General features: G+C 36.2%; 1 protein-coding gene across 2 annotated transcripts in view; it reads left to right on the top strand.

Moving 5' to 3' along the window:
- Window positions 1–20809, top strand: part of RANBP9 (RAN binding protein 9) — a 92266-nt gene that overhangs the window by 52438 nt on the left and 19019 nt on the right. For both annotated transcript variants that reach the window (XM_023512274.1, XM_023512275.1), the window contains exons 5-8: window positions 3518–3540; window positions 14185–14369; window positions 17183–17295; window positions 19029–19137. In XM_023512274.1, coding sequence (XP_023368042.1) covers window positions 3518–3540; window positions 14185–14369; window positions 17183–17295; window positions 19029–19137 — 430 coding nt within the window. The remainder of the gene's footprint in view (window positions 1–3517; window positions 3541–14184; window positions 14370–17182; window positions 17296–19028; window positions 19138–20809) is intronic.

Genomic DNA, 20809 nt, shown 5'->3' with positions numbered 1-20809 from the left:
GGAAAGATTTTTATTTGAGAAAATATGGGAGAAAACATTTCAGTATATATTCAGTATATATTAAATTAATTTGAGAATTCTTGACTTTGTTTTATTGAATATTAGTCATCAATTGAAGATTACTTTTTACAAAGCCTCATAACAAATTGTAAATATTGGAAATTATATTCTCTGTGAAATTTAAATAGACTAATCTATTATAAAGGGGCATCTTTTTCTAGTCTGAACACGTACAGATAGGTAGCAGTATTTGCCAGTGTTCTAAAATGTTAATCTGTGGAATTAATTTAGATTTTTCATTAGAGTTTCTGGTAGAGTGAGAATTTCAGTAATTACTGACAATAGGATTTTTGCTAAAACAATATAAGTTTTGACAGTCTTTATTATAAATAGACATCTTTGAGGAAAACATTTGACTAGCCAATTTTATGAAAATGATAAAATATGTATAGTTCATTAAAATATTTTCTTTATTCTCTATTATTTCCTGTATTCTTTATAATCTCCTGAATTTTTTTTTTTCCAGTCAGGGCCTCACTCTGTTGGCCAGGCTAGAGTGCAGTGGTGTAATCATAGTTTATGTCACCTTGAACTCCTGGCTTCCAAGCAATCCTCCTGCCTCAGCCTCCCAAGTAGCTGGGACTACAGTCACGTCCCATTAAACCAGGCTAAAATTTTTAAATATTTTTGTAGAGACAGAGTTTCACTATATTGTGCAGGCTGATCTCAAACTCATGGGCTCAAGTGATCCTTCCACCTTATCCTCCAAAAGTGCTGAGATTACAAACTGGAGCTACTATATCAAGCTCTTAAAATTTACTAGTTTTTAAAAGTCATAAAAAGGGCTTTCCTAATTACAAAGCATTATTTTTACACATTTATTTTTAAAAGTTACAGGATTTGGCCAGGCACAGTGGCTCACACCTGTAATCCTAGCACTTTGTGAGACCAAGGCGGAAGGATCACTTGAGGCCAAGAGTTCAAGATCAGCCTGAGCAGGAATGCGACCCCCCCATCAATCTCTACAAAAAGTAGAAAAATTAGTTGGATGTGGTGGCGTGTGCCTGTAGTCCCAGCTATTTGGGAAGCTGAAGCAGGAAGCTTACTTGAGCCCAGGAGTTTGAGGTTGCATTGAGCTATGATGATGCCACTGAACTCTAGCCTGGGAGAAAGAACAAGACCCTGTCTTAAAAAAAAGGGTATAATATTCACGTCCATGGCCAGGTGTGGTGACTCATGCCTGTAATCTTTAGTACTCTGGGGGGCTGAGGTGGGCAGATTGCTTTAGCTCAGGAGTTTGAGACTGGCCTAAGCAAGAATGAGACTAGGTCTCTCAAAATAGCCAGGAATAGTGCCTGGAGCTGGTAGTCCCAAGCCTCGGAAGGCTGAGATGAGGATCACTTGAGCCCAAGAGTTTGAGGTTACTGTGGATAGATACCATTGCATTCTAGCGAGGGCAACATAGTGAGACTCTGTCTCAAAAAAAAAAAAAAAAAATTGCTGTTCAGCTTTCCTTTTAATTTTATTGTTTTAATAAATAGAGTTGGTGGCTCGGCGCCTGTGGCCAAGTGGCTAAGGCGCCAGCCACATACACCTAAGGTGGCTGGTTCGAATCCCCAGCCCAGGCCCTCCAAACAACAATGATGGCTGCAATCAAAAAAAAAATGGCCAGGCGTTGTGGCGGGCGCCTGTGGTCCCAGCTACTTGGGAGGCTGAGGCAGGAGGCTCGCTTGAGCCCAGGAGTTGGAGGTTGCTGTGAGTGTGATGCCATGGCACTCTACCCAGGGGGATACCTTGAGGCTCCGTCTCAAAAAAAAAAAAATAATAATAATAAATAAATAAATAGAGTTGGATAGTGTGTGTTCTGTTCACACAGCACAATCATCGAGTTATAGAATGTCAATTGGGAAGAGACTTTAAAGTAATTGGAAATGTCCTCATTTTTTGATATTGAACAAGACTGTAGAGGTACTAGTGCTGGATTGGCTTTTTGCTTTGTTTTAATATGTGTTTAGACTGGAACAATTGAGATTAATTCTCATCAACTTGGCTGCTCTCCCATTATTCTATTTAAATGTATCGATGAAGTCCTACAGAAATCTTGGTTTATTTATTGTATCATTTTCAGCTAACTAATATATTTGAATATTTGTTGTTTTTTTTTGTTTGTTTGTTTGTTTTTGAGACAGAGCCTCAAGCTGTCCCCCTGGGTAGAGTGCCGTGGCATTACAGCTCACAGCAACCTCCAACTCCTGGGCTCAAGCGAGTCTCCTGCCTCCACCTCCCAAGTAGCTGGGACCACAGGCGCCCGCCACAACGCCCGGCTATTTTTTGGTTGCAGCCGTCATTGTTGTTTGGCGGGTCTGGGCTGGATTCGAACCCGCCACCTTAGGTGTACGTGGCTGGCGCCTTAGCCAGTTGAGCTATAGGTGCCGAGCCATATATTTGAATATTTGAACGGAGATTTTTAAATTGTGACTTTGTTATGCCAGTAGATATTCCAATGATATTGCCATTGTCCAATTGTATTTAGAACAAGACTGTTGAAATTACCGTTAAAGGGTATTCAAGAGAAATTCTCAATTGTGTAAATTTTTCTCCTTTGAAGGAAGAATTAATTTTTTTCTAGAGTAGTCAAAAGTCATTCAAGGGCCATGTGCCGTGGCTCATGCCTGTAATCCTAATACTCTCGAAGACCGAGGCAGGAAGATCTCTTGAGCTCAGTAGTTTGAGACCAGCCTGAACAAGAGCAACATCTGTCTATGCCAGTGGTTCTCAACCTTTCTCATGCCACAACCCTTTAATACAGTTCCTGTGGGTCAGAACGCACAGGTTGAGAACTGCTAGTCTGTACTAAAAATAGAAGGATCACTTGAACCCAGGAGTTTGAGGTTGCTGTGAGATAGGCTGGCACCATGACACTCTAGCCTGGGCAACAGAATGAGACTCTGTTTGAAAAAAAAAAGAAAAAAATGATTTGAGAATGTATTTTCTTAAGGAATATACTTTTAAAAAATCAGTTTTTTAAAGAAGCAGAAACACTGTATTTTCTTTTATCTTTGATTGTAGAAAAACTCCTTTCCTTTTACTCAACATTATTTAAAAGTTAAATCTAAATGAAGAAGATTAAGTGCTGAGGCTGAATAATGCAGCTTGGGGGTAAAAAGTCAAATGTGACTATTTTGCAGCCAGTTTTCTTATGTAGTTCCTAATGTGGCTTTGGAGATGTATCTAAAAGCATTTCAAAAATCCTGGAGACAATGGCAACATCCCAGAAATAAGATTTGTGTATGAAAAACTAGGTTGGCAATCTTGAAGATTGGGACAGCAGTCAGACATAAATGTTAGTGTTATATAAAAAAAATTAATCCTGTATTTTTATATTTTTCCTTTTCTTCCTTTGTTACTCTTTTCCTTCTTTTTAGTTAGAAATTCAGCTTATAATTATAGTCTGCCTTTGAAAAATAGCTTCTAATGCCACTTTTTTTTCTGTTTTTTTTCTTTTTTTTTTTTTTAGGTATTGCTTTCACCGACTTACCGGTAAGACATTTTTTAAAAGCAGTTTTGCATTGTTAAGTAAAGGAAATCATGTAAAGAAACTGGTAATAAGCACGTTTAGAAAGTTTAGGATGCAGTGTTATTGATATTTATTAAGCTTATATGCCATACAGAGAATAGAGGTCCTTTCTCGAGATACCCTGAGTAGCTTCAGAATTAAGCTCCACATTGCACTGGATCTGTTGCACAAAGGAAAATATGTCAGAACTGATTACTTAAAACGTAGTTTTTAATGTTACCATGCAGTCATTCAAAATGTGTTTCTTCGATGTCTTTGGACTTTTCAGCAAAGAGCTGTACAGCAGTTCTAATCATTTATTCATCCAGGCTATATTGAGGCCTATCATGTGGCAGGTTCTGTGCTTGGGAAATACATGGTTCAACAAAACGGGTAGTAAAGGTCTCTGTCCTCTTGGAGTTTACAGTATTCAGGCTAAGGACTTTAGAGAACAAGTAATACATGAAAAAATAAGTAAATTATAACATATTTAAAGATATTAAGTACTTGGGAAAAAAGGAAAAAATAGAGCTGGGAGTACCAAAGGTGGATACAGGGTTGTGCAAGGTGCTTACATCTGCTGAACATGAGAACTGAGCAAAGACATTTGAAAGATTGGGGGAGTACATTATACATCGTATGTATAAAGGTACATATGATGAGGTTACTGGTTATGCCCGCAAGGGCAAGAGTGTTCCAGGCAGAAGAAAGTTAGAGAAAAGGTGCTGAGGGAAAAAACTAATCTCAGGAAAAGCTTAGGGAGAGATGCACACCTGGCTTGTTTGAAGAATGTGAGGTGTGTGGTAAAGAGGAGTAAGTAAGGCAGAGCGTGCATGGTGGGAGGTGAGGCAAGAGATCATGATGCAGAAGGGGTGAGCTAGATCACCTAGAAGGACTGGAGCGTTCACTGCCTGAAATACAGAGACATTGCAGGGTTTTAGCCGTAATGATACGGCTTCAGTTTTTATAGGATCCCTCTGCTGGGTTGAAAAATAGACTATAGAGAGAAGTAAGGGTAGTTGTAAGGGGACCTCCAAGGAGACTGGTGAGGTCTGACAGTGACACTCATCAGTAGAGGTTTGATTCTAGGTATCTTATTTACCACATCTAAGACACTGTCCGTTGTAAAATGCATCATATGAGATAGCAATGGGGGGAAAAACCTAACAAACTAGGACACAGTGCTTCCTTATCACTTAGAATTTGTTGTTTTATATTTACTGAATGATCTTGTAGGGTTATTTAAACATGGATTTGTAATCCATAGCTCTTGTTGCACATCTACAAAGGATGAATGAGATGAGCAAGGCATTATCAGAACTTGTTTGTGTTCAGAGTCCAGCCTTTTAAATCACTTTTTTAGAGTTGGTGTCTGTGTTTTTTAACGTGATGTTTTCTTCATCAGTAACATCAAGAACATTTCTTAAATGTTCTCTTCCAGGCTGCTGATCACATTGTTCATAGTTTAATGCTGTCAGTGCACGGTTAAATGTTGTCATTTTAAATAGTACCAGAAGGTTATATTAACCAAAAGTTTTCTGGCAACAGCCAGAACTTTGACATTCCTTTCGGAGCTCATTTTCTTTTTTTGTTTATAAAGGTACGTATGATGAGGTTACTGGTGTGCCATGTATCCCCTACATGTGCCTGTTAGGCTAGAGCTTACCAAACCCTTTTCCTCCCCCCATTTCTTGAATTAAATTGAGTTTCTTCCTTATGTAGGCCTCTAGTTATTCATCTACTAGTTTCATGAGATGAAATTACTAGTTTCAGAGTACATAGGTGCTTGCTTTTCCATTCTTATGATACTTATTTAGGAGGATGTTCTCCAAATCCATCCAGATAAATACAAAAGTTGTAAAATCTGCATCTTTCTTTTTGGCTAAATAGTATTCCATGGCATACATATACCTTAGTTTATTTATCCATTTGTGAGTTGATGGGCACTTGGGTTGTTTCCACATCTTGGTGACCGTGAATTAAGCTATGGTAAACATTCTAGAGCACATGTCCTTATGGTAAAATCCTTTTTTTCTTCTGAGTAGATACCTGGTAATGGGATTGTGGTATCAAATGGAAGTTCTGTTTTGAGTTCTTTGAGGATTCTCCATACTTCTTTCCCAAGAGGCTGTATTAGTTTGCAACCCCACCAACAGTGTTCCTTTCTCTCTCTATCCACGCCAGCATCTGTAGCTTTGGGACTTTATGATGTGGGCTATTCTCACTGGGGTTAGATGATATCTCAAGGTGATTATGATTTGAATTTCTCTCATGATTAAGGACAATGAGCTTTTTTTTTTGGAGACAATCTCACTTAGTCTCCCTGGGGTTGAGTGCTGTGGCATCATAGCTCACAGCAACATCAAACTCTTGGGCTCAAGCGATTCTCTTGCCTCAGCCTCCCAAGTAGCTGGGACTACAGGCACCTGCCACAACGCCTGGCTGTTTTTAGAGAAGGGGGTCTTATTCTAGCTCAGGCTGGTCTTAAACTCCTGAGCTCGGGTTATCCACCTGCTTTGGCTGGCCAGAGTGCTAAGATTACATGTGTGAGACACTGCCCCTGCCATGAGCATTTTTTCATGTGTTTGTTGGCCAGTCATCTGTCTGCTTGGGATCTTGGGAGAAGGTTCTATCCATGTCTCTTGCCCAATGATAAATGGGATTGTTGCCTCTTTTCTTGTTGATTAGTTTGAGTTCTCTGTATATTCTGGTTGTTAGCCCTTTGTCAGATTTGTAACATGCAGATATCTTCTTCCATTCTGAAGGCCATTTTTTTGCTTTAATTGTTGTGTCCTTAGCTGTGCAGAAGCTTTTTCGCTCAATCAGGTTCTGTTTATTTATTTTTATTGTTGCTATAATTGTCAGTGGGGTCGTCTTCATGAAATCTTTTCCCAGACTGATGTCATCAAGAGTTTAAAAAAATAAAAAAATAGTTTTTTCCACACTTTCTTCTAGAGTTTTTACCATTTTGTATTTTAGATTTAAATCTTTTATCCATTGTGAATCAATTTCTGTAAGTGATGAGAGGTACAGATTTCAGTCTTTTATGTGTGATTAACCAGTTCTGTCAATACCATTTATTAAATAGGGATTCTTTTCCCCAGTGTATGCTTTGGTTTGGTTTATCAAAGATCACATGGCAATACGAGGCTGGTTTCATCCCTAGGTTTTCTATTCTGTTCCATAGATTATGTCCTATTTTTGTGCCAGTACCATGCTGTTTTGTTCACTAGATCAAAAGGTTGTAGTATAACCTGAAGTCTAGTAATGTGATGCCTCCACATTTGTTTTTATTTCTTAGAATTGCGTTGGCTATTTGGAATTTTTTCTGGTTCCATATGGAAGAAAGTACTATTTTTTCAAGTTCTTAAAAGTATGACAGTGGTGTTTTAACAGGGATTGCATTAAATCTATAGATCGCTCTGGGCAGTATAGACAGTTTGACAATGTTGATTCTTCCCAGCTGTGAGTGTGATATGTTTTTCCATTTGTTAACGTCTTCTTCAGTTCCTTTTCTCAGGGTTTTGTAGTTCTTTCTGTATAGATCCTTCACATCCTTGGTGAGGTATATTCCCAGACATTTCATTTTCTTTGAAGCTACTGTGAAGGAAATTGTGTCTTTGATTTGATTCTCAGCTAGACTGTTGTTGGTGTATATAAGGCTACTGATGTGGGGACATTGATTTTATATCCTGAGACATTACCATACATACTTCTTCCAGGAGTCTCGTGATTAAGTCCCTGGGGTTTTCTAAGTATAAGCTCATATCATTAGCAAAGAGTGAAAGTTTGACCGCCTGTGCCCCCTTTTGAATACCCTTGGATATCCTTCTCTTGCCTGATCACATTGGCTAGGACTTCTAGCCCTGTGTTGAATAGCAGTGGCAGTTCATCCTTATCTGGTTCCAGTTCTAAGTGGAAATGCTTTCACTTTTACTCCATTCAGTATGATGTTGGCTTTGGGTTTGTGGCTTCTATCAGTTTAAGAAATGACCCATCTATGCCTATTTACTTAAGTGATCTTATTAGAAAAGGATGCTGTGATCACTTATTTGGTTAAATGCTTTTTCTGTATCTATTGAAAGGATCATATTATCTTTGTTTTTGCTCCTATTATACAGTGAATTAACATTTATAGATTTGCTTATGTTAAACAAGCTTTGTATCCCTGGGATAAAGCCTACCTTATCACAGTGTATAAATTTTTTAATTTGTAGCTGTATTCTGTTTGCTCAGATTTTATTATTTTTGTGTTGAAATTCATAAATGATAATTGGTCTGTAGTTTTTGAGCTCATTCTTTAACAGATTCACACCTGTATAGGCAGTGACACCTGTATCATGATAGCTGCCTGACCAGTACTGATTGTTAGGTGCCATCAGTGCATTCTAGTTTCAGAGATGATTTGAGAGAGATGATGGAAGATTCAGAGTCAGAGAGTAGACACCAAATCAATAAATAGATTCGTTGATATTCCTTAAGAAAATCCTTGAAAAAATATTGAAGAAATCAAAGTTATAATAGAAAATAACTTTAAGCCAAAGGAAAGTTTGGAGTCTGCAGATCAGAATTGCTCACCAAGAAGCATTATTTAATAAGCTGTAATGGAATATTTTTTGAAAAAATACATAGGGTTTTATCTTATATTTTATGTCAAAGTAAGTTCTAAACAGATTGAAGAGTTAAGTGGAAAAATAAGATAATAAAAATAAATAAGATTCTTCTAAAAATCGTCCTGAGCAATGAGAATTTACTAATGCATTGGGTGTGAAAATGTGAGAAAGAGCTCCTGACTTAAGATTTCTGGCCTCAGGAGTTGAAAGAATGGAGATGTCACTTACTGATACGGAGCAGGCAAGTTTGAGGGAGGAGTAAGTAGTTCAATTTTGGGCAAAAGTTGTCTAGTATGCAGTTGGATATGTAAGCCTTGAATGCAAGAGAGAGCTGGGTTAGAGGTGAACATTTGGGAGTCATTACCGCTTGAGTGTTAAAGTCAGGAGACTGGTCTGAATCAACAAGGGATTGTGTATAGACAGGAAATAGAGGAGGACGAAGGTTTGAGTTCTAGGGCTTGCTAAATTTGGGAGTAAAGGAAGAACCAGCAAAGGGAATTGGGAGGGAACAATCAGTGAAGTAAGGGGGAAAACCAAGAATTGGATGTCATGAAAGGCTAGTGAAGAAATACATTGAGGAGCAAGGAGTGAGCAGTGGTATCAAATGCTAGTGACACATCACAGAAAGTTAGGACCAAGAATCGACTATTGTAGTTAGTGGAGTGGAGGGCACTGGTAAACTTGACAAGAAAATTTCAGCAGAGTGATGGAGAAATCCTGATTGGAATGGATTTAAGAGAAAAAAAGAAGAGGGGCATTATAGACTAGACAATTCTAGAAGACTTTGGCCACATATGGAGTAAAGAAATGGAATAGTAGTTGGGGATGAAAGTGAAGGCAATAAAAAAAAATCTAAATTAGGAGATTTAGCAAGATACATGTTTGCTGATAGATTCCCCAGCAAGCAAAAAGAAAAAAAAATCTGTAATATAGAGAGAGGTAGGCAAGTGCATAAGTGGAGGGGGATGGGCTTTGGAGAAGAGCATTGTGGCAACAGGCAGGCAGGAGAGTGTGTAGGTGCAGGTTCAGTGGGTGAGTTGATGTGGTCCTTAACTGTTGAGAGGCTCTGGTAAGAATACTTTAAGTTTTATTTGGAGTTATTTAAAAGGCTTAGTGGCCGTGTTTTTCTTGCTTTTAGTGGCAGTAAGTGTGTAAAATCAACTTGTCAGAGTGAAGTTTTTTGTTACCTTTTATTTCTTGTTGATAGAGTGGTGATCATTTGGAAAAGGCTTGATTGGTTTTAGACATGTGGACTTTTGTGCTGCCTTCTGTTTTTTGTCTCAGTTTTGAGTTACCCATTATGGTTTTCCCTCTCATTTATAAGTAAACCAATGATGTGCACCTTTGTTGCAACAGTAGGTACGGTAGTGTTTGTAGACTTATTTTAAATATAGTGCTTCTAAGAGTTTTTCATTTTTGAGACTATAAATCTTTCAAGACGTCCACATGCCTACATACCAATTCTCCAATTAAAGAAGATGGAAAAAGTCTAAAGGAAGTGTTTATATGTTCTGGACCTGTGACCTCCACTAGCTAGTTATACCACTGAATTGTGGGAGAGAGTGTATGTGCAGAAAAACCAGTTTACCTGGACTATATTGCACCTGTTACAGTACATGGGGTGTTTATACAGCTCTGAAAAATCTAGATTTTTTTTCAAAATAGTCTTCCCAGCTCACCTCACCAGTTTGAGAAATGGCTTTAACTCTAAACCAACTAATGCAGTTTGAGATTGAGTTATATATTCCTTGTGTTATACTAGGCATTCTTGTTTGAAGTGATGCTACTTTCCAGTTCTAGATGCTGACTTGCAATCTACTTCTTACGGGTACATTTTTTGCTTTAATTTCATTAGAGGAAATCTTTTAAATATAATACTTGTAGAACAAGCTATGTTATTGAGCAATTTCTAGGTTGAAAATATTTGATAGGCTCGGCGCCTATAGCTCAACCGGCTAAGGCGCCAGCCACGTACACCTAAGGTGGCGGGTTCGAATCCCCAGCCCAGACCCGCCAAACAACAATGACGGCTGCAATCAAAAAAATAGCCGGGCGTTGTGGCGGGCGCCTGTGGTCCCAGCTACTTGGGAGGTGGAGGCAGGAGACTCGCTTGAGCCCAGGAGTTGGAGGTTGCTGTGAGCTGTAATGCCACGGCACTCTGCCCAGGGGGACAGCTTGAGGCTCTGTCTCCAAAAAAAGAAAGAAAATATTTGATATCTTTATCTTTCACAATTTAATAGAAGTAAGATCTGTTTTTCTGTTCTTTTTCATAAAGAGAATATTGTTAGTTCTGGCTAATTCTACATAGGCAGGAGTAATTTTTTTATATTTAGAAATATATTCCTGGAAAATGTTTCCTATAAATCTATAATCGAGATATGTGCTGCCACACAGATGAATCTTGAAAACATGTTAAATTGAAGAAGGCACAGAAGACCACATATTGTATAATTCCATTTATACAGTACCCAAATGGGCAAATTATTCTGTACCCAAAATGGGTAAATTATTCTGTAGAGTCAAAAAGTGTATTAGTGGTTTGCCCAGGGGTTAGGGGGATTGAGGGAATGAGGAATAGTTTCTAGTGGGTACTGTTTCTCTTTCGGGTGATGGAAATGTTATAAAATGAGATAAGATATTTGCACATTTCTGTGAATATACTAAAACTCATTGGTTTGTATGCTTTAAAAAGCTGTTGGTTTCTAAAATCTATAGTCTAGCAAGTTAAGGAATGTGTCCTTAATCTTCTTCCACCAAATATTCCAGTTTTAAGATTGAGTAAATGGTACACCAATTGTAATTACTTTTTAGTGAGCTCAAACTGACTTGATAGTACTTTAAAGTTTTTTTAACCTACCTCTTATTACAGATGTTTATAGTGTCACATATTTAAATGAGAAAAATGTTTATAACTACTAAACTGTATATAAAAAAGTTCATAATCCTAGCAGCTTTAGCTCTGCTGACTATTTTAACTTGAGTACATATTCTTCCAGACCAGTGGTTCTCAACCTTCCTTACCCTTTAATACAGTTTCTGTGGGTCGTGACCCACAGGTTGAGAACCACTGTTCTAGACCCTTGTAAACACATGTAAGCCAGTATGATCATTATTTAAATATTTACACAGAAGATGGGGCAATAGTATGTACATTATTCTACAGTTTGCTCTTTTCATTTAGTGATGTATATAGGATATCTTTCTGTGTCCATACATTTTTTATTCTGTTCTTTTTGCCTCTTTGCAGTATACTGCTGCAATTTATCAATTCTAACTAAAATGCAAATTTTTTCATATTTTAATATTTCTGAAATGGGAATCTATTTTGGAATCTATGACCTATCAGTTTAATTCGCAGTGCTTTTTCTTAGATCATAAAATAATGGTATATCGTATCATTGGCTTTTGAGATTTGATGCATGCTTTATATGATACCTACTATCTAGATATTAAAAAAATTGTCCAGGCTCAGTGGCTCATGCCTGTAATCCTAGCACTCTGGGAGGCCACGCCTGGTGGAGCACTTAAACTCAGGAGTTTGAGACCAGCTTCAGCAAGAGTGAGACCTCATCTCCACTAAAAATAGAAAAATTAGCTAAGCTTCATAGTGGGCGCCTGTAGTCCCAGCTACTCAGGAAGCCGAGCCAAGAGGATTGCTTGAGTTCAAGACTGTGAGGTTGCTATGAGCTGTGACACTTCAGCAGCTACCCAGGGTGACAGATAATGCTGCAGAACATGTGTCTTTGTACATGTTTACTTTTCTGTAGAATAAAACTCTTAGAAATGAAATTACTCTGTCAATTTTAATAGGCTTTTCTAGATTTCTTTCTTAAAAAGTTATGTAGGTTATACTTCTGTGGATGAGAATGTTTATTTTCATCAACATTGGGTATTCTCAGTTTTTAAAATCTTAATCTAATCTGCAACAACAAAAAGATCTTGTTTTTACATTACATTCTAAAGAGTAATAATTTTGTATTTTTTCCTGTAAATTGCCTACATACCTATTGCCATTTTTGAGAATTTGAACTGGTAATTTCTGTCTTCCTGTATTGTGAGGATATTTTATACATTTGGAATACTGATTCTTTATCATATGTGTGGAAGATTGTTTTTTGTAGAAAGTTCATTTGTTTTTGACATTTTTGTCATAAGGGAGTTTTAAACTTTTATGGAACATTTTTACCAGAAATTTATGAATGCTGATTGTCTTTTTAAGTGTTGATACAATTATTTTTCTAAATTCGTAAGGGAATTTAGATTGGCAAATCATTTTAAAAGGATCTTTATTTGGACAATCTTGAACATCAGTAAATAGAATTTCCTTTCACTCTGCTGATTTCTTTGTCTTTGGCTTCATATACTTTTAAAATATCTCATAAATCTGCAGTGGATTTTAAAGCAAAGAATACTGTACTTTGCTTTAGAGACATGAGGTTTTTCCTTTATATGATACCATTACCAAGCTATGTGCTTTAATAGTATGTCCTTAGTGTATTCAGATCTCCATACTCTTCTCATTGGTGAAATGAGAATGGTGTACAATGTTTGGGGATTAAAATTCTGTTTGGGACCTGAAATTCTATGAACTTGTATTAATCAGTAAGAACCAGTACTTCGGCATACTTTAATTTAACCATTTATTTTCATATTCTAGTAGTACTTTATATTTCCTGATATTTTGACATAAGTTCTTGTTTCTGATTTTTCTTGCTTGATTGAGGAGTTGTTTAAAAATACATCCCCTTGGCTTTTTGCTATGATATTTGTTTAATATCTTACATTCACACACAAATTATAATCATTATCTTTACTTTCTTTTCTTTTCTTTCTTTTTTTTTTTTTTTTTTGCAGTCATTGGCCGGGGCTGGGTTTGAACCCACCACCTCCGGCATATGGGGCTGGCGCCCTACTCCTTTGAGCCACAGGCGCCACCCTCCTTACCTTCTTTTATACTGAAAATGTTTATGATAATAATAAAGAAAAAAAATAAGCCATACATACATAAATTGAAGATGTGGTAGGATTTGGAGTTACAGGAAGAAAAATTGATCCTTGGATTAGGTGTCAGAGAAACCTTTGGACTAATTCCATCTCTGCCACTTGTTAGCAAAACAACCATGAGCAAGTTATTTAATCTCAAATCCTCAATTTCTGTATCTTTGTTACAGAAATAATAGTTAACTATACAGGAGTATTAAGATTAAAGCTTGGTATTCAGTAGACATTCAGAAACTCATTCTCCCTTTTGATGTAACAACTGTTATAATTAGTGATAGAGAAAAAGAAGGACTTCTGCATTTTTTTGTATACTTTACTACCATCTTTTTTTACACTTGATTGTTAAACTTTGAAATTCTGGAGGATATCTCAATACATTTCTGAGTTAGAATCTTCATATCCCTCCTTTGAAATATGTACATTTGAGTTTTTGTTTTTATATAGAAAATCTCAACTCTTAATGGCACTATATTTTGCTTATAGTTTTAAATTTTTATCACCTTCCCTTTGTAAAGTCAGGTGTCCCAACTGGACAGGTAAATGAAAATAGTAAATTTAAAATAGTACATGCCTAGTGAGGGTTGTACTTTTACGGTAACTAGCTTTAACATGGAGTTTGCTATGTAGTAAATATGAAATAAGAGATAAACCTGAGTTATATGTTTATATTTGAATATTTCTATAACTACTATGTAACATAATCTTAAGAGCAAGAATTACATCTTTATATATCCGAAGTATGATGCCATGTGGTATAATTCATTGTTGCTGCTGAAAAAATAATTGTCTTAGGTTGTTTTGGTTTTCTCTTGACTAAATCACAGGAAATGACTTTTTTTTATCTAACATAGAACATTGTAGGTCATTTATTTTCATCTTCTCTTACTAATATTTTGGTCAGGATTTTAAATGTCATTAAATAAATTTGTAGTTACAGTGTTTTAATGGTAGCATTAAAAGAATAAGTAAGTCTTAACTTAAAATGGATAGGTGATGAAATATGTTGTCTTACAGCCAAATTTGTATCCTACTGTGGGGCTTCAGACACCAGGAGAAGTGGTTGATGCCAATTTTGGGCAGCATCCTTTCGTTTTTGATATAGAAGACTATATGCGAGAGTGGAGAACCAAAATACAGGCACAGATAGACCGATTTCCAATTGGAGATCGTGAAGGAGAATGGCAGACCATGATACAAAAGTAAGAGTGAAGAAATTTGAATTGACATTATTCAGAAATCTTTTTTATAAGACATTTATTCTTTTGGTATTCATAGAAGCTGTTTAATCTGTTGATTTATATCATAATAATTATTGTATTATTGATATTTTATTCTCAAAGTAATTTAAACAAAAATAATTGATTGATGATACACATACAGAATTATATTTCAGTGTGACTTAATTTGGTGGATTAGATAAAGTGATGTTGGGTTACCTAGCCTATTCTTAGTGATAGGATTTAATGATTTCTGTGGTTATACAATTCAACTTTTAATAATGTTGATGCCCAAGATACATTTAAAGAGATAATCTAGATTTTATAATCAGAATGTGTGGGGTTTGGACATGATCTTGGCTGTATCATTCAGCAGTAGTTCAGATATTTATGAGTAGAAAGAATTTTGGCTTGTGAGAGTAAGCATCAAAATGTATTGGGATATAGAAGTAACATTTTGCATTTCAGGATTTGGCTAAGTTTTTCCACTGTTTGGGTCACTGTGTAAGAATAATATTAGTTATTTTTGGTTACTATTAAAGAATCTTCTTTTTGCTAAATAATTACTTTTTAGCATTGAGATCCAGGGATACTATAACTACTTCTGTTTTAAACAGGAAAATTTGAGCAAAAGCTTCCATCTTAAGAGATTAAAAAAAAAAATAAAACTTACTAGTTAATGTTAATGCTTGACTTGTATATGCTGTTATTAGAAAGGTAAGAAAAGAGAAAGGGAATGAAGATCAAAGAGCAGTAAATATGGAGTTAGGATTCTTAAAAGTAGCATAATTAGGATTCATTTGTAACCTTGGTAGAGGAAGGCCAGTAGCATTGCAGAAAATGGGTGTCAAATGAAAGGTACCATAAAATGAAATCATCACAATTTCTTCTTTGTCAAAAAATTTCAATCTGTTTTATTAGGGAGCTTTAAAAAAAAAGTAAGTAGTTAGCAGGAAAATATATTTCCAATGACAGTCAACTTTTTAGACTCTACTTTTGCTAAACGGCTAGCAATGACGCACCTGGATGTCATTAGTACTAAATAATGGCACAGACTTCAAATGGTAGCATAGACTTAAAAATTACACAGACACTGTTAAATTTTAAAAGTCATCTTTGCTATTATAATCAAGGCCAAGAAAATAGCAAAAACTTTCAGATACTATCTCATTTTATCTTAAATGTCCTTAAATTGCTTTGAACTTTCTTCTTCTTCTTCTTCTTTTTTTTTTTTTTTTTGAGACAGAGTCTCATTTTGTTGACCTGGGTTGAGTGCCATGGTATCATCATAGCTCATAGCAACCTCAAACTCTTGGGCCCAAGATATCCTCTTGTCTTAGTCTCCCAAGTAGCTGGGACTATAGGCGTGTACTACCACACCTAGCTAGTTTTTCTGTTTTTAGTAGAGATGGATTCCACTCTTGCCTAGCTACTCTTGAATCCTTGAGCTCAAGCAGTCCACCCACTTCAGCCTCCCAGAGTGCTAAGATTTACAAATGTGAGGGGGACCTCCACCACCATCCACATTTTTGGATATTTTTTTGGAGGATATTATAATTAGGAGACATGATGATGACTCTGAAAGCAAGCTTCTTCCCTAGATCTATTATATATGTTACAGAGCTTTGATACCAGTTTCTTTGTTCCATGAAGTTAGAGAATAGACACCCCCAACTCACAATCCCGTAGTCCCTATGATCTGGGAGATAAGATGGGGGAGCTTTCTTTTAAGGCTCTGAAGATGGTTGCCACTGAGTATCACAGCAAGATAGTAGTAAAGGGAACATTTAACCTATAACCAGGATTCTCCTACCCAATTCTTGAGAAAATTGAAATGACTCACCAGGACCTCCTAGGAAGTCCATCCTAAAAGTCTTCTCCCCCTTAATTTGTACAATTAGATAAAATAAGATGAAAGTCTGTTTTTTAGAGGTCCTCCCACCTTCTCTTCCGTTTTTCCCTGAGTGTCCCCCCCCCCCCGGTAAACCACTGCTTCCCACCATTTTCTCACTGGCCTTAGTAGGGTCAGGCAGGTTTAAGAGTTTTTTGTTTGGAGCTATCAGTTATTTGTTAATAATGCTTGGTCACCAATTTTTCTAACTACATGTTGTGGGTAGATGTAAATATGTATTTTGACAACTTGGTAGCTTTTTAAGAAATAAACCTATTCTTTTTGAAGAGTGTCACTTCATGTAAATCATATTTGAGTAATTTTCTGTATAAAACCAGAGTAATGAATTTAGATTAGCAGGCTGATTCCTCCTTTTATTAGTAGTACTCATATAGACTTTGTTCTGAAAGATTCTCTGGCTTCACCTTAGTGTTTTTTCTATACTTTGTGAACCCATCTCATTTAACGGGTGGGTAATGAAAGTGGTTATGTTTCCAAACATAAAGAATTAATCCATTATTTTTAAATGTTATTTTACAACATGATAACATACTTCTGGGATAATATGATAAAGATGAAATAGAAATTATGGTTATTAGGATTGAATAATAGAATGGGAAATAAATACAAAGGGACCTGAGGGTAATGGAGATGCAAGAAAGGGTCACTAATGATTCTCAAGTAGTATTTATTTTAGGGAGAGTAGTCTTAGCATAGCATTTGCAGTTACCTGTTAGAAATACTATATGAATAAGACAAAATTTTTTTTCAACTTAAAGTTGATATTTCTTACTGTTTCAAGTAAATAGGTTCGTTTTATAATACTAGTGTAGACCTTGTTTGTATAAATTACAATGAAGCATGTATTTTCCTGACTAAAAGATGTGTGTTTCTTCTTTTTAAGAATGGTTTCATCTTATTTAGTCCACCATGGGTACTGTGCCACAGCAGAGGCCTTTGCCAGATCTACAGACCAGACCGTTCTAGAAGAATTAGCTTCCATTAAGAATAGACAAAGTAAGGACAATGGTGCATGGTTAACATTTATTTTCAGGTTATAGGTTTGGCTACTTTATTTTTAGAAATTTTTTAAAATTAAAAAACTTAAATATTTAAAGTAGATGCTTCTGAAATTTATTTTCACTGATATTTTTTGAATATTAGCTTTAAAAATTTGCATAGGACTATGTCAGATTAATTACAGAAAGAGAATTTGGGGAAAGATTTTATTAGGAATGACTTTACCATACCTTTTCTTTGAGACAGAGCCTCAAGCTGTCACCCTGGGTAGAGTGCTGTGGCATCGCAGCTCACAGCAACCTCAAACTCTTGGGCTTAAGTGAGTCTCTTGCCTCAGCCTCCCAAGTAGCAGGGACTACAGGCGCCCGCCACAACACCCGGCTGTATTTTGGTTGTAGTTGTCATTGTTGTTTAGCTGGCCCAGGCTGGGTTCAAACCCGCCAGCCTGGGTGTGTGTGGCCGGCACCCTACCCACTGAGCTACGGGCGCTGCCTGACTTTACCACATCTTCTAAAAATAAAAAATGTTTTCATAAGCTTTTAGGAAGTAAACATTGGGTGAAAAGTTTCTTCTTTGTTTTATGAGTGGTTTTTTTTTTCTGAGTAACGTAGTCCTGAATACATAAGATGTGAAAGAAATATAAATATTTTTGAATTTAAATCTTTTTTAAATTGAAGATAACATTGTTCATAAATACTTGTTATTGGCTCGGTGCCTATAGCTCAGCTGGCTAAGGCGCCAGCCACATACACCTAAGGTGGCGGGTTCGAATCCCCAGCCCAGACCTGCCAAGCAACAATGACAGCTGCAACCAAAAAATAGCCGGGCATTGTGGCGGGCGCCTGTGGTCCCAGCTACTTGGGAGGCGGAGGCAGGAGACTTCGCTTGAGCCCAGGAGTTGGAGGTTGCTGTGAGCTGTAATGCCACGGCACTCTACCCAGGGGGACAGCTTGAGGCTCTGTCTCAAAAAAAAAAAAAAAAACACACAAAAAAAACTTGTTATTTTAGGTCCTAGTACTGGCCTGTGTGGCCAGAGCAATAGCACCTGTTTATAACTGGTCCACAGTTAGCCGTCCTAAAGCAGTGGGTCCATCAGGATGGGTATGATTTGACAAGAATACAAGGATGAAAACAAAACAGATGGATGAAATCAATGGATGAAAAGCCTTTTTATAGGTCAAATTGCTGTAATAGCACTGATTACTTTGTGGTTTAGTTAATTATGTGCTTGCCTTTTCACTATTAAGTTCTGTTCAGCAGAGACAATCACTGAATAGAGATGATCGCTTACTCATTTTGTGTGCTTATTTTCCTATTTAATAATTGTCTGCCCCACAATGAATGCAGTTCAGATCTTATTTAAAGACCAGCATTTTTTTTAGTCCTGAGATCATTGTATTTGATAGGATGTTTTAATGTTTCTTCAAAAAGTCTTTTTAATCTTAGTGTTTGAAACTTTGACATTGCTTATAGATGTTCTAACTATATTACTTATACGTTAGCTTGTGATTTTTCTTTTTACAGTTTGTGGAGGTACTTGTTTTTCTAATTTTTTAGTGTGTCTGAAATTTTTCCTGGAGTTACCTAATGGATATTAGAAAAAGAAATGGAAATCAATCACAATAATTTATTTAAGAACTTTTGCTAATTCTTTTTTTCTTCTGAAGATTCACTGTATTTAAGTTTTTACTCTTGTAAAAATTGATCTTTTGCTTTCTTTTACTGAATAGGAATTCAGAAATTGGTGTTAGCGGGAAGAATGGGAGAAGCCATTGAAACAACACAACAGTTGTACCCAAGCTTACTTGAAAGAAATCCTAATCTCCTTTTCACATTAAAGTGAGTTTAACAAACTGTTATATTTGTTAGATATTACACACAGTTATTATGTATTTTGTATAATTAAAATTTTTATCTCTATAGTTTTAATTTTTATTTTATCCTATTTCAAATATTTACATATAATTTTGCAATTAGCATATTTAACAAATTAGAAAAAACTAGTTTTATGTTAACAACTATAAGCAGATGGCATCCTTGCTTTGTGTATGCTCTTTTATTGTTGTTTCCCCATGTTTAAAAATGTGAAAATCTTATTTAGAAGATGGGTGTCTATTTTTCCTTACCTAAAGGTATCTTTCTTTTTTTTTTTTTGTATGCATCTTTTTCTGATTTTTTTAAAATTTTCTTTATACATACTTAAAGGTGTCTTATAATAAGGCTCCTTTGCATTTTAGAAAATTATGGCAAAGTATACATAAAATTTACCATTTTAATAATTTTTTAAATATACCTGTCTGTTTTTACATTGTTATATAACCATCACCACCATCCGTCTCCAGAACTTTTTCATCTTCTCTGACTGAAACTCTGTATACATGAAATAACTCATTCCTTCTTCCCCTGAAGCCCTTGCCAACCTCCATTCTTCTTTCTGCCTCTGTGAATTTGACCACTCTAGGTACCTCATATACGTTGAATCCTACAGTATTTGTCCTCTGTGATTAGCTGATTTCACTTAGTGTAATTAATGTTCTCAAGGTTCGTCCACACTGAAGCATGTATCTGAATTTCCTTCCTTTTAAAGGCTGAATCATACTCTGTTGTGTGGATGGATATATACCACATTTTGTGTATCCATTCCTCTGTAGACACTTGGGTTGCTTTCACCTCTTGGCAATCATGAATAATTCTGCTCTGAACATAGCTATTTGAGTCACTGCTTTCAGGTTTTTTTGCTTATATACTCAAGAAGTGGAAACTCTAGATCATATGGTAAGTCTGTGTTTGATTTTTTGAAGAACAGCCATACTCCTCTCCTCAGAAGCTGTACCAGTTGATATTCCCACCAGCAATGCACAAGGGCTCTACTTCTCTGTACCCTTCCTAACACTTTATTTTCTGATTGTTTTTAATAGTAGTCATCCTAATTTGGGAAGTTTTATTGGTTTTATGGATGTTACTTTAAAAATTAGATGTTACTGAGTTTAAAATTTCAACTCTTTAAACAGCAGAAATCCTTTATAAGTCAAATGATGGAATTCTTTTCAAGTTGGTATATAAATGATGCCCATTTTGGTTAAGAGGTTGGGAATGGCGCTAGGGGTGACAGAGAATGGGGAGGAAGGCTATACTTTGTATGTCTGATATGTACCTAAAACCATGTCCTTAGATACTATGTATCTGATTTGCTACCAAGTGCAAATATTATTTTGATTACATTATAAATTGGTTTTTATTTCAAAAATGACATCCATGCCAAGTACAATAGTATGCATCTGTAATTTCACATGTTTGAGAAGTTGAAGCAAGAGGATTGCTTCATCCTAAGAACTCAAGACCAGCCTGGGCAACATAGCGAGACTCCTATCTTTAAAAAATATGAAGTCTAGGCTTGGCGTCAATGGCTCAGCAGCTAGGGTGCCAGCCACATACACTGGAGCTAGAGGGTTTAAACCCAGCCCTGGCCTGCCAAACAGCAATGAAAACTACAACCAAAAAAAAAAAAAAA

Source organism: Otolemur garnettii, unplaced genomic scaffold, assembly GCF_000181295.1.
Source record: "Otolemur garnettii isolate 467f Iridium unplaced genomic scaffold, OtoGar3 scaffold00026, whole genome shotgun sequence".
NCBI lineage: Eukaryota > Metazoa > Chordata > Mammalia > Primates > Galagidae > Otolemur > Otolemur garnettii.
The sequence above is the reverse complement of the archived record's forward strand: the minus strand, read 5'-3'. Positions and strand labels throughout refer to the sequence as shown.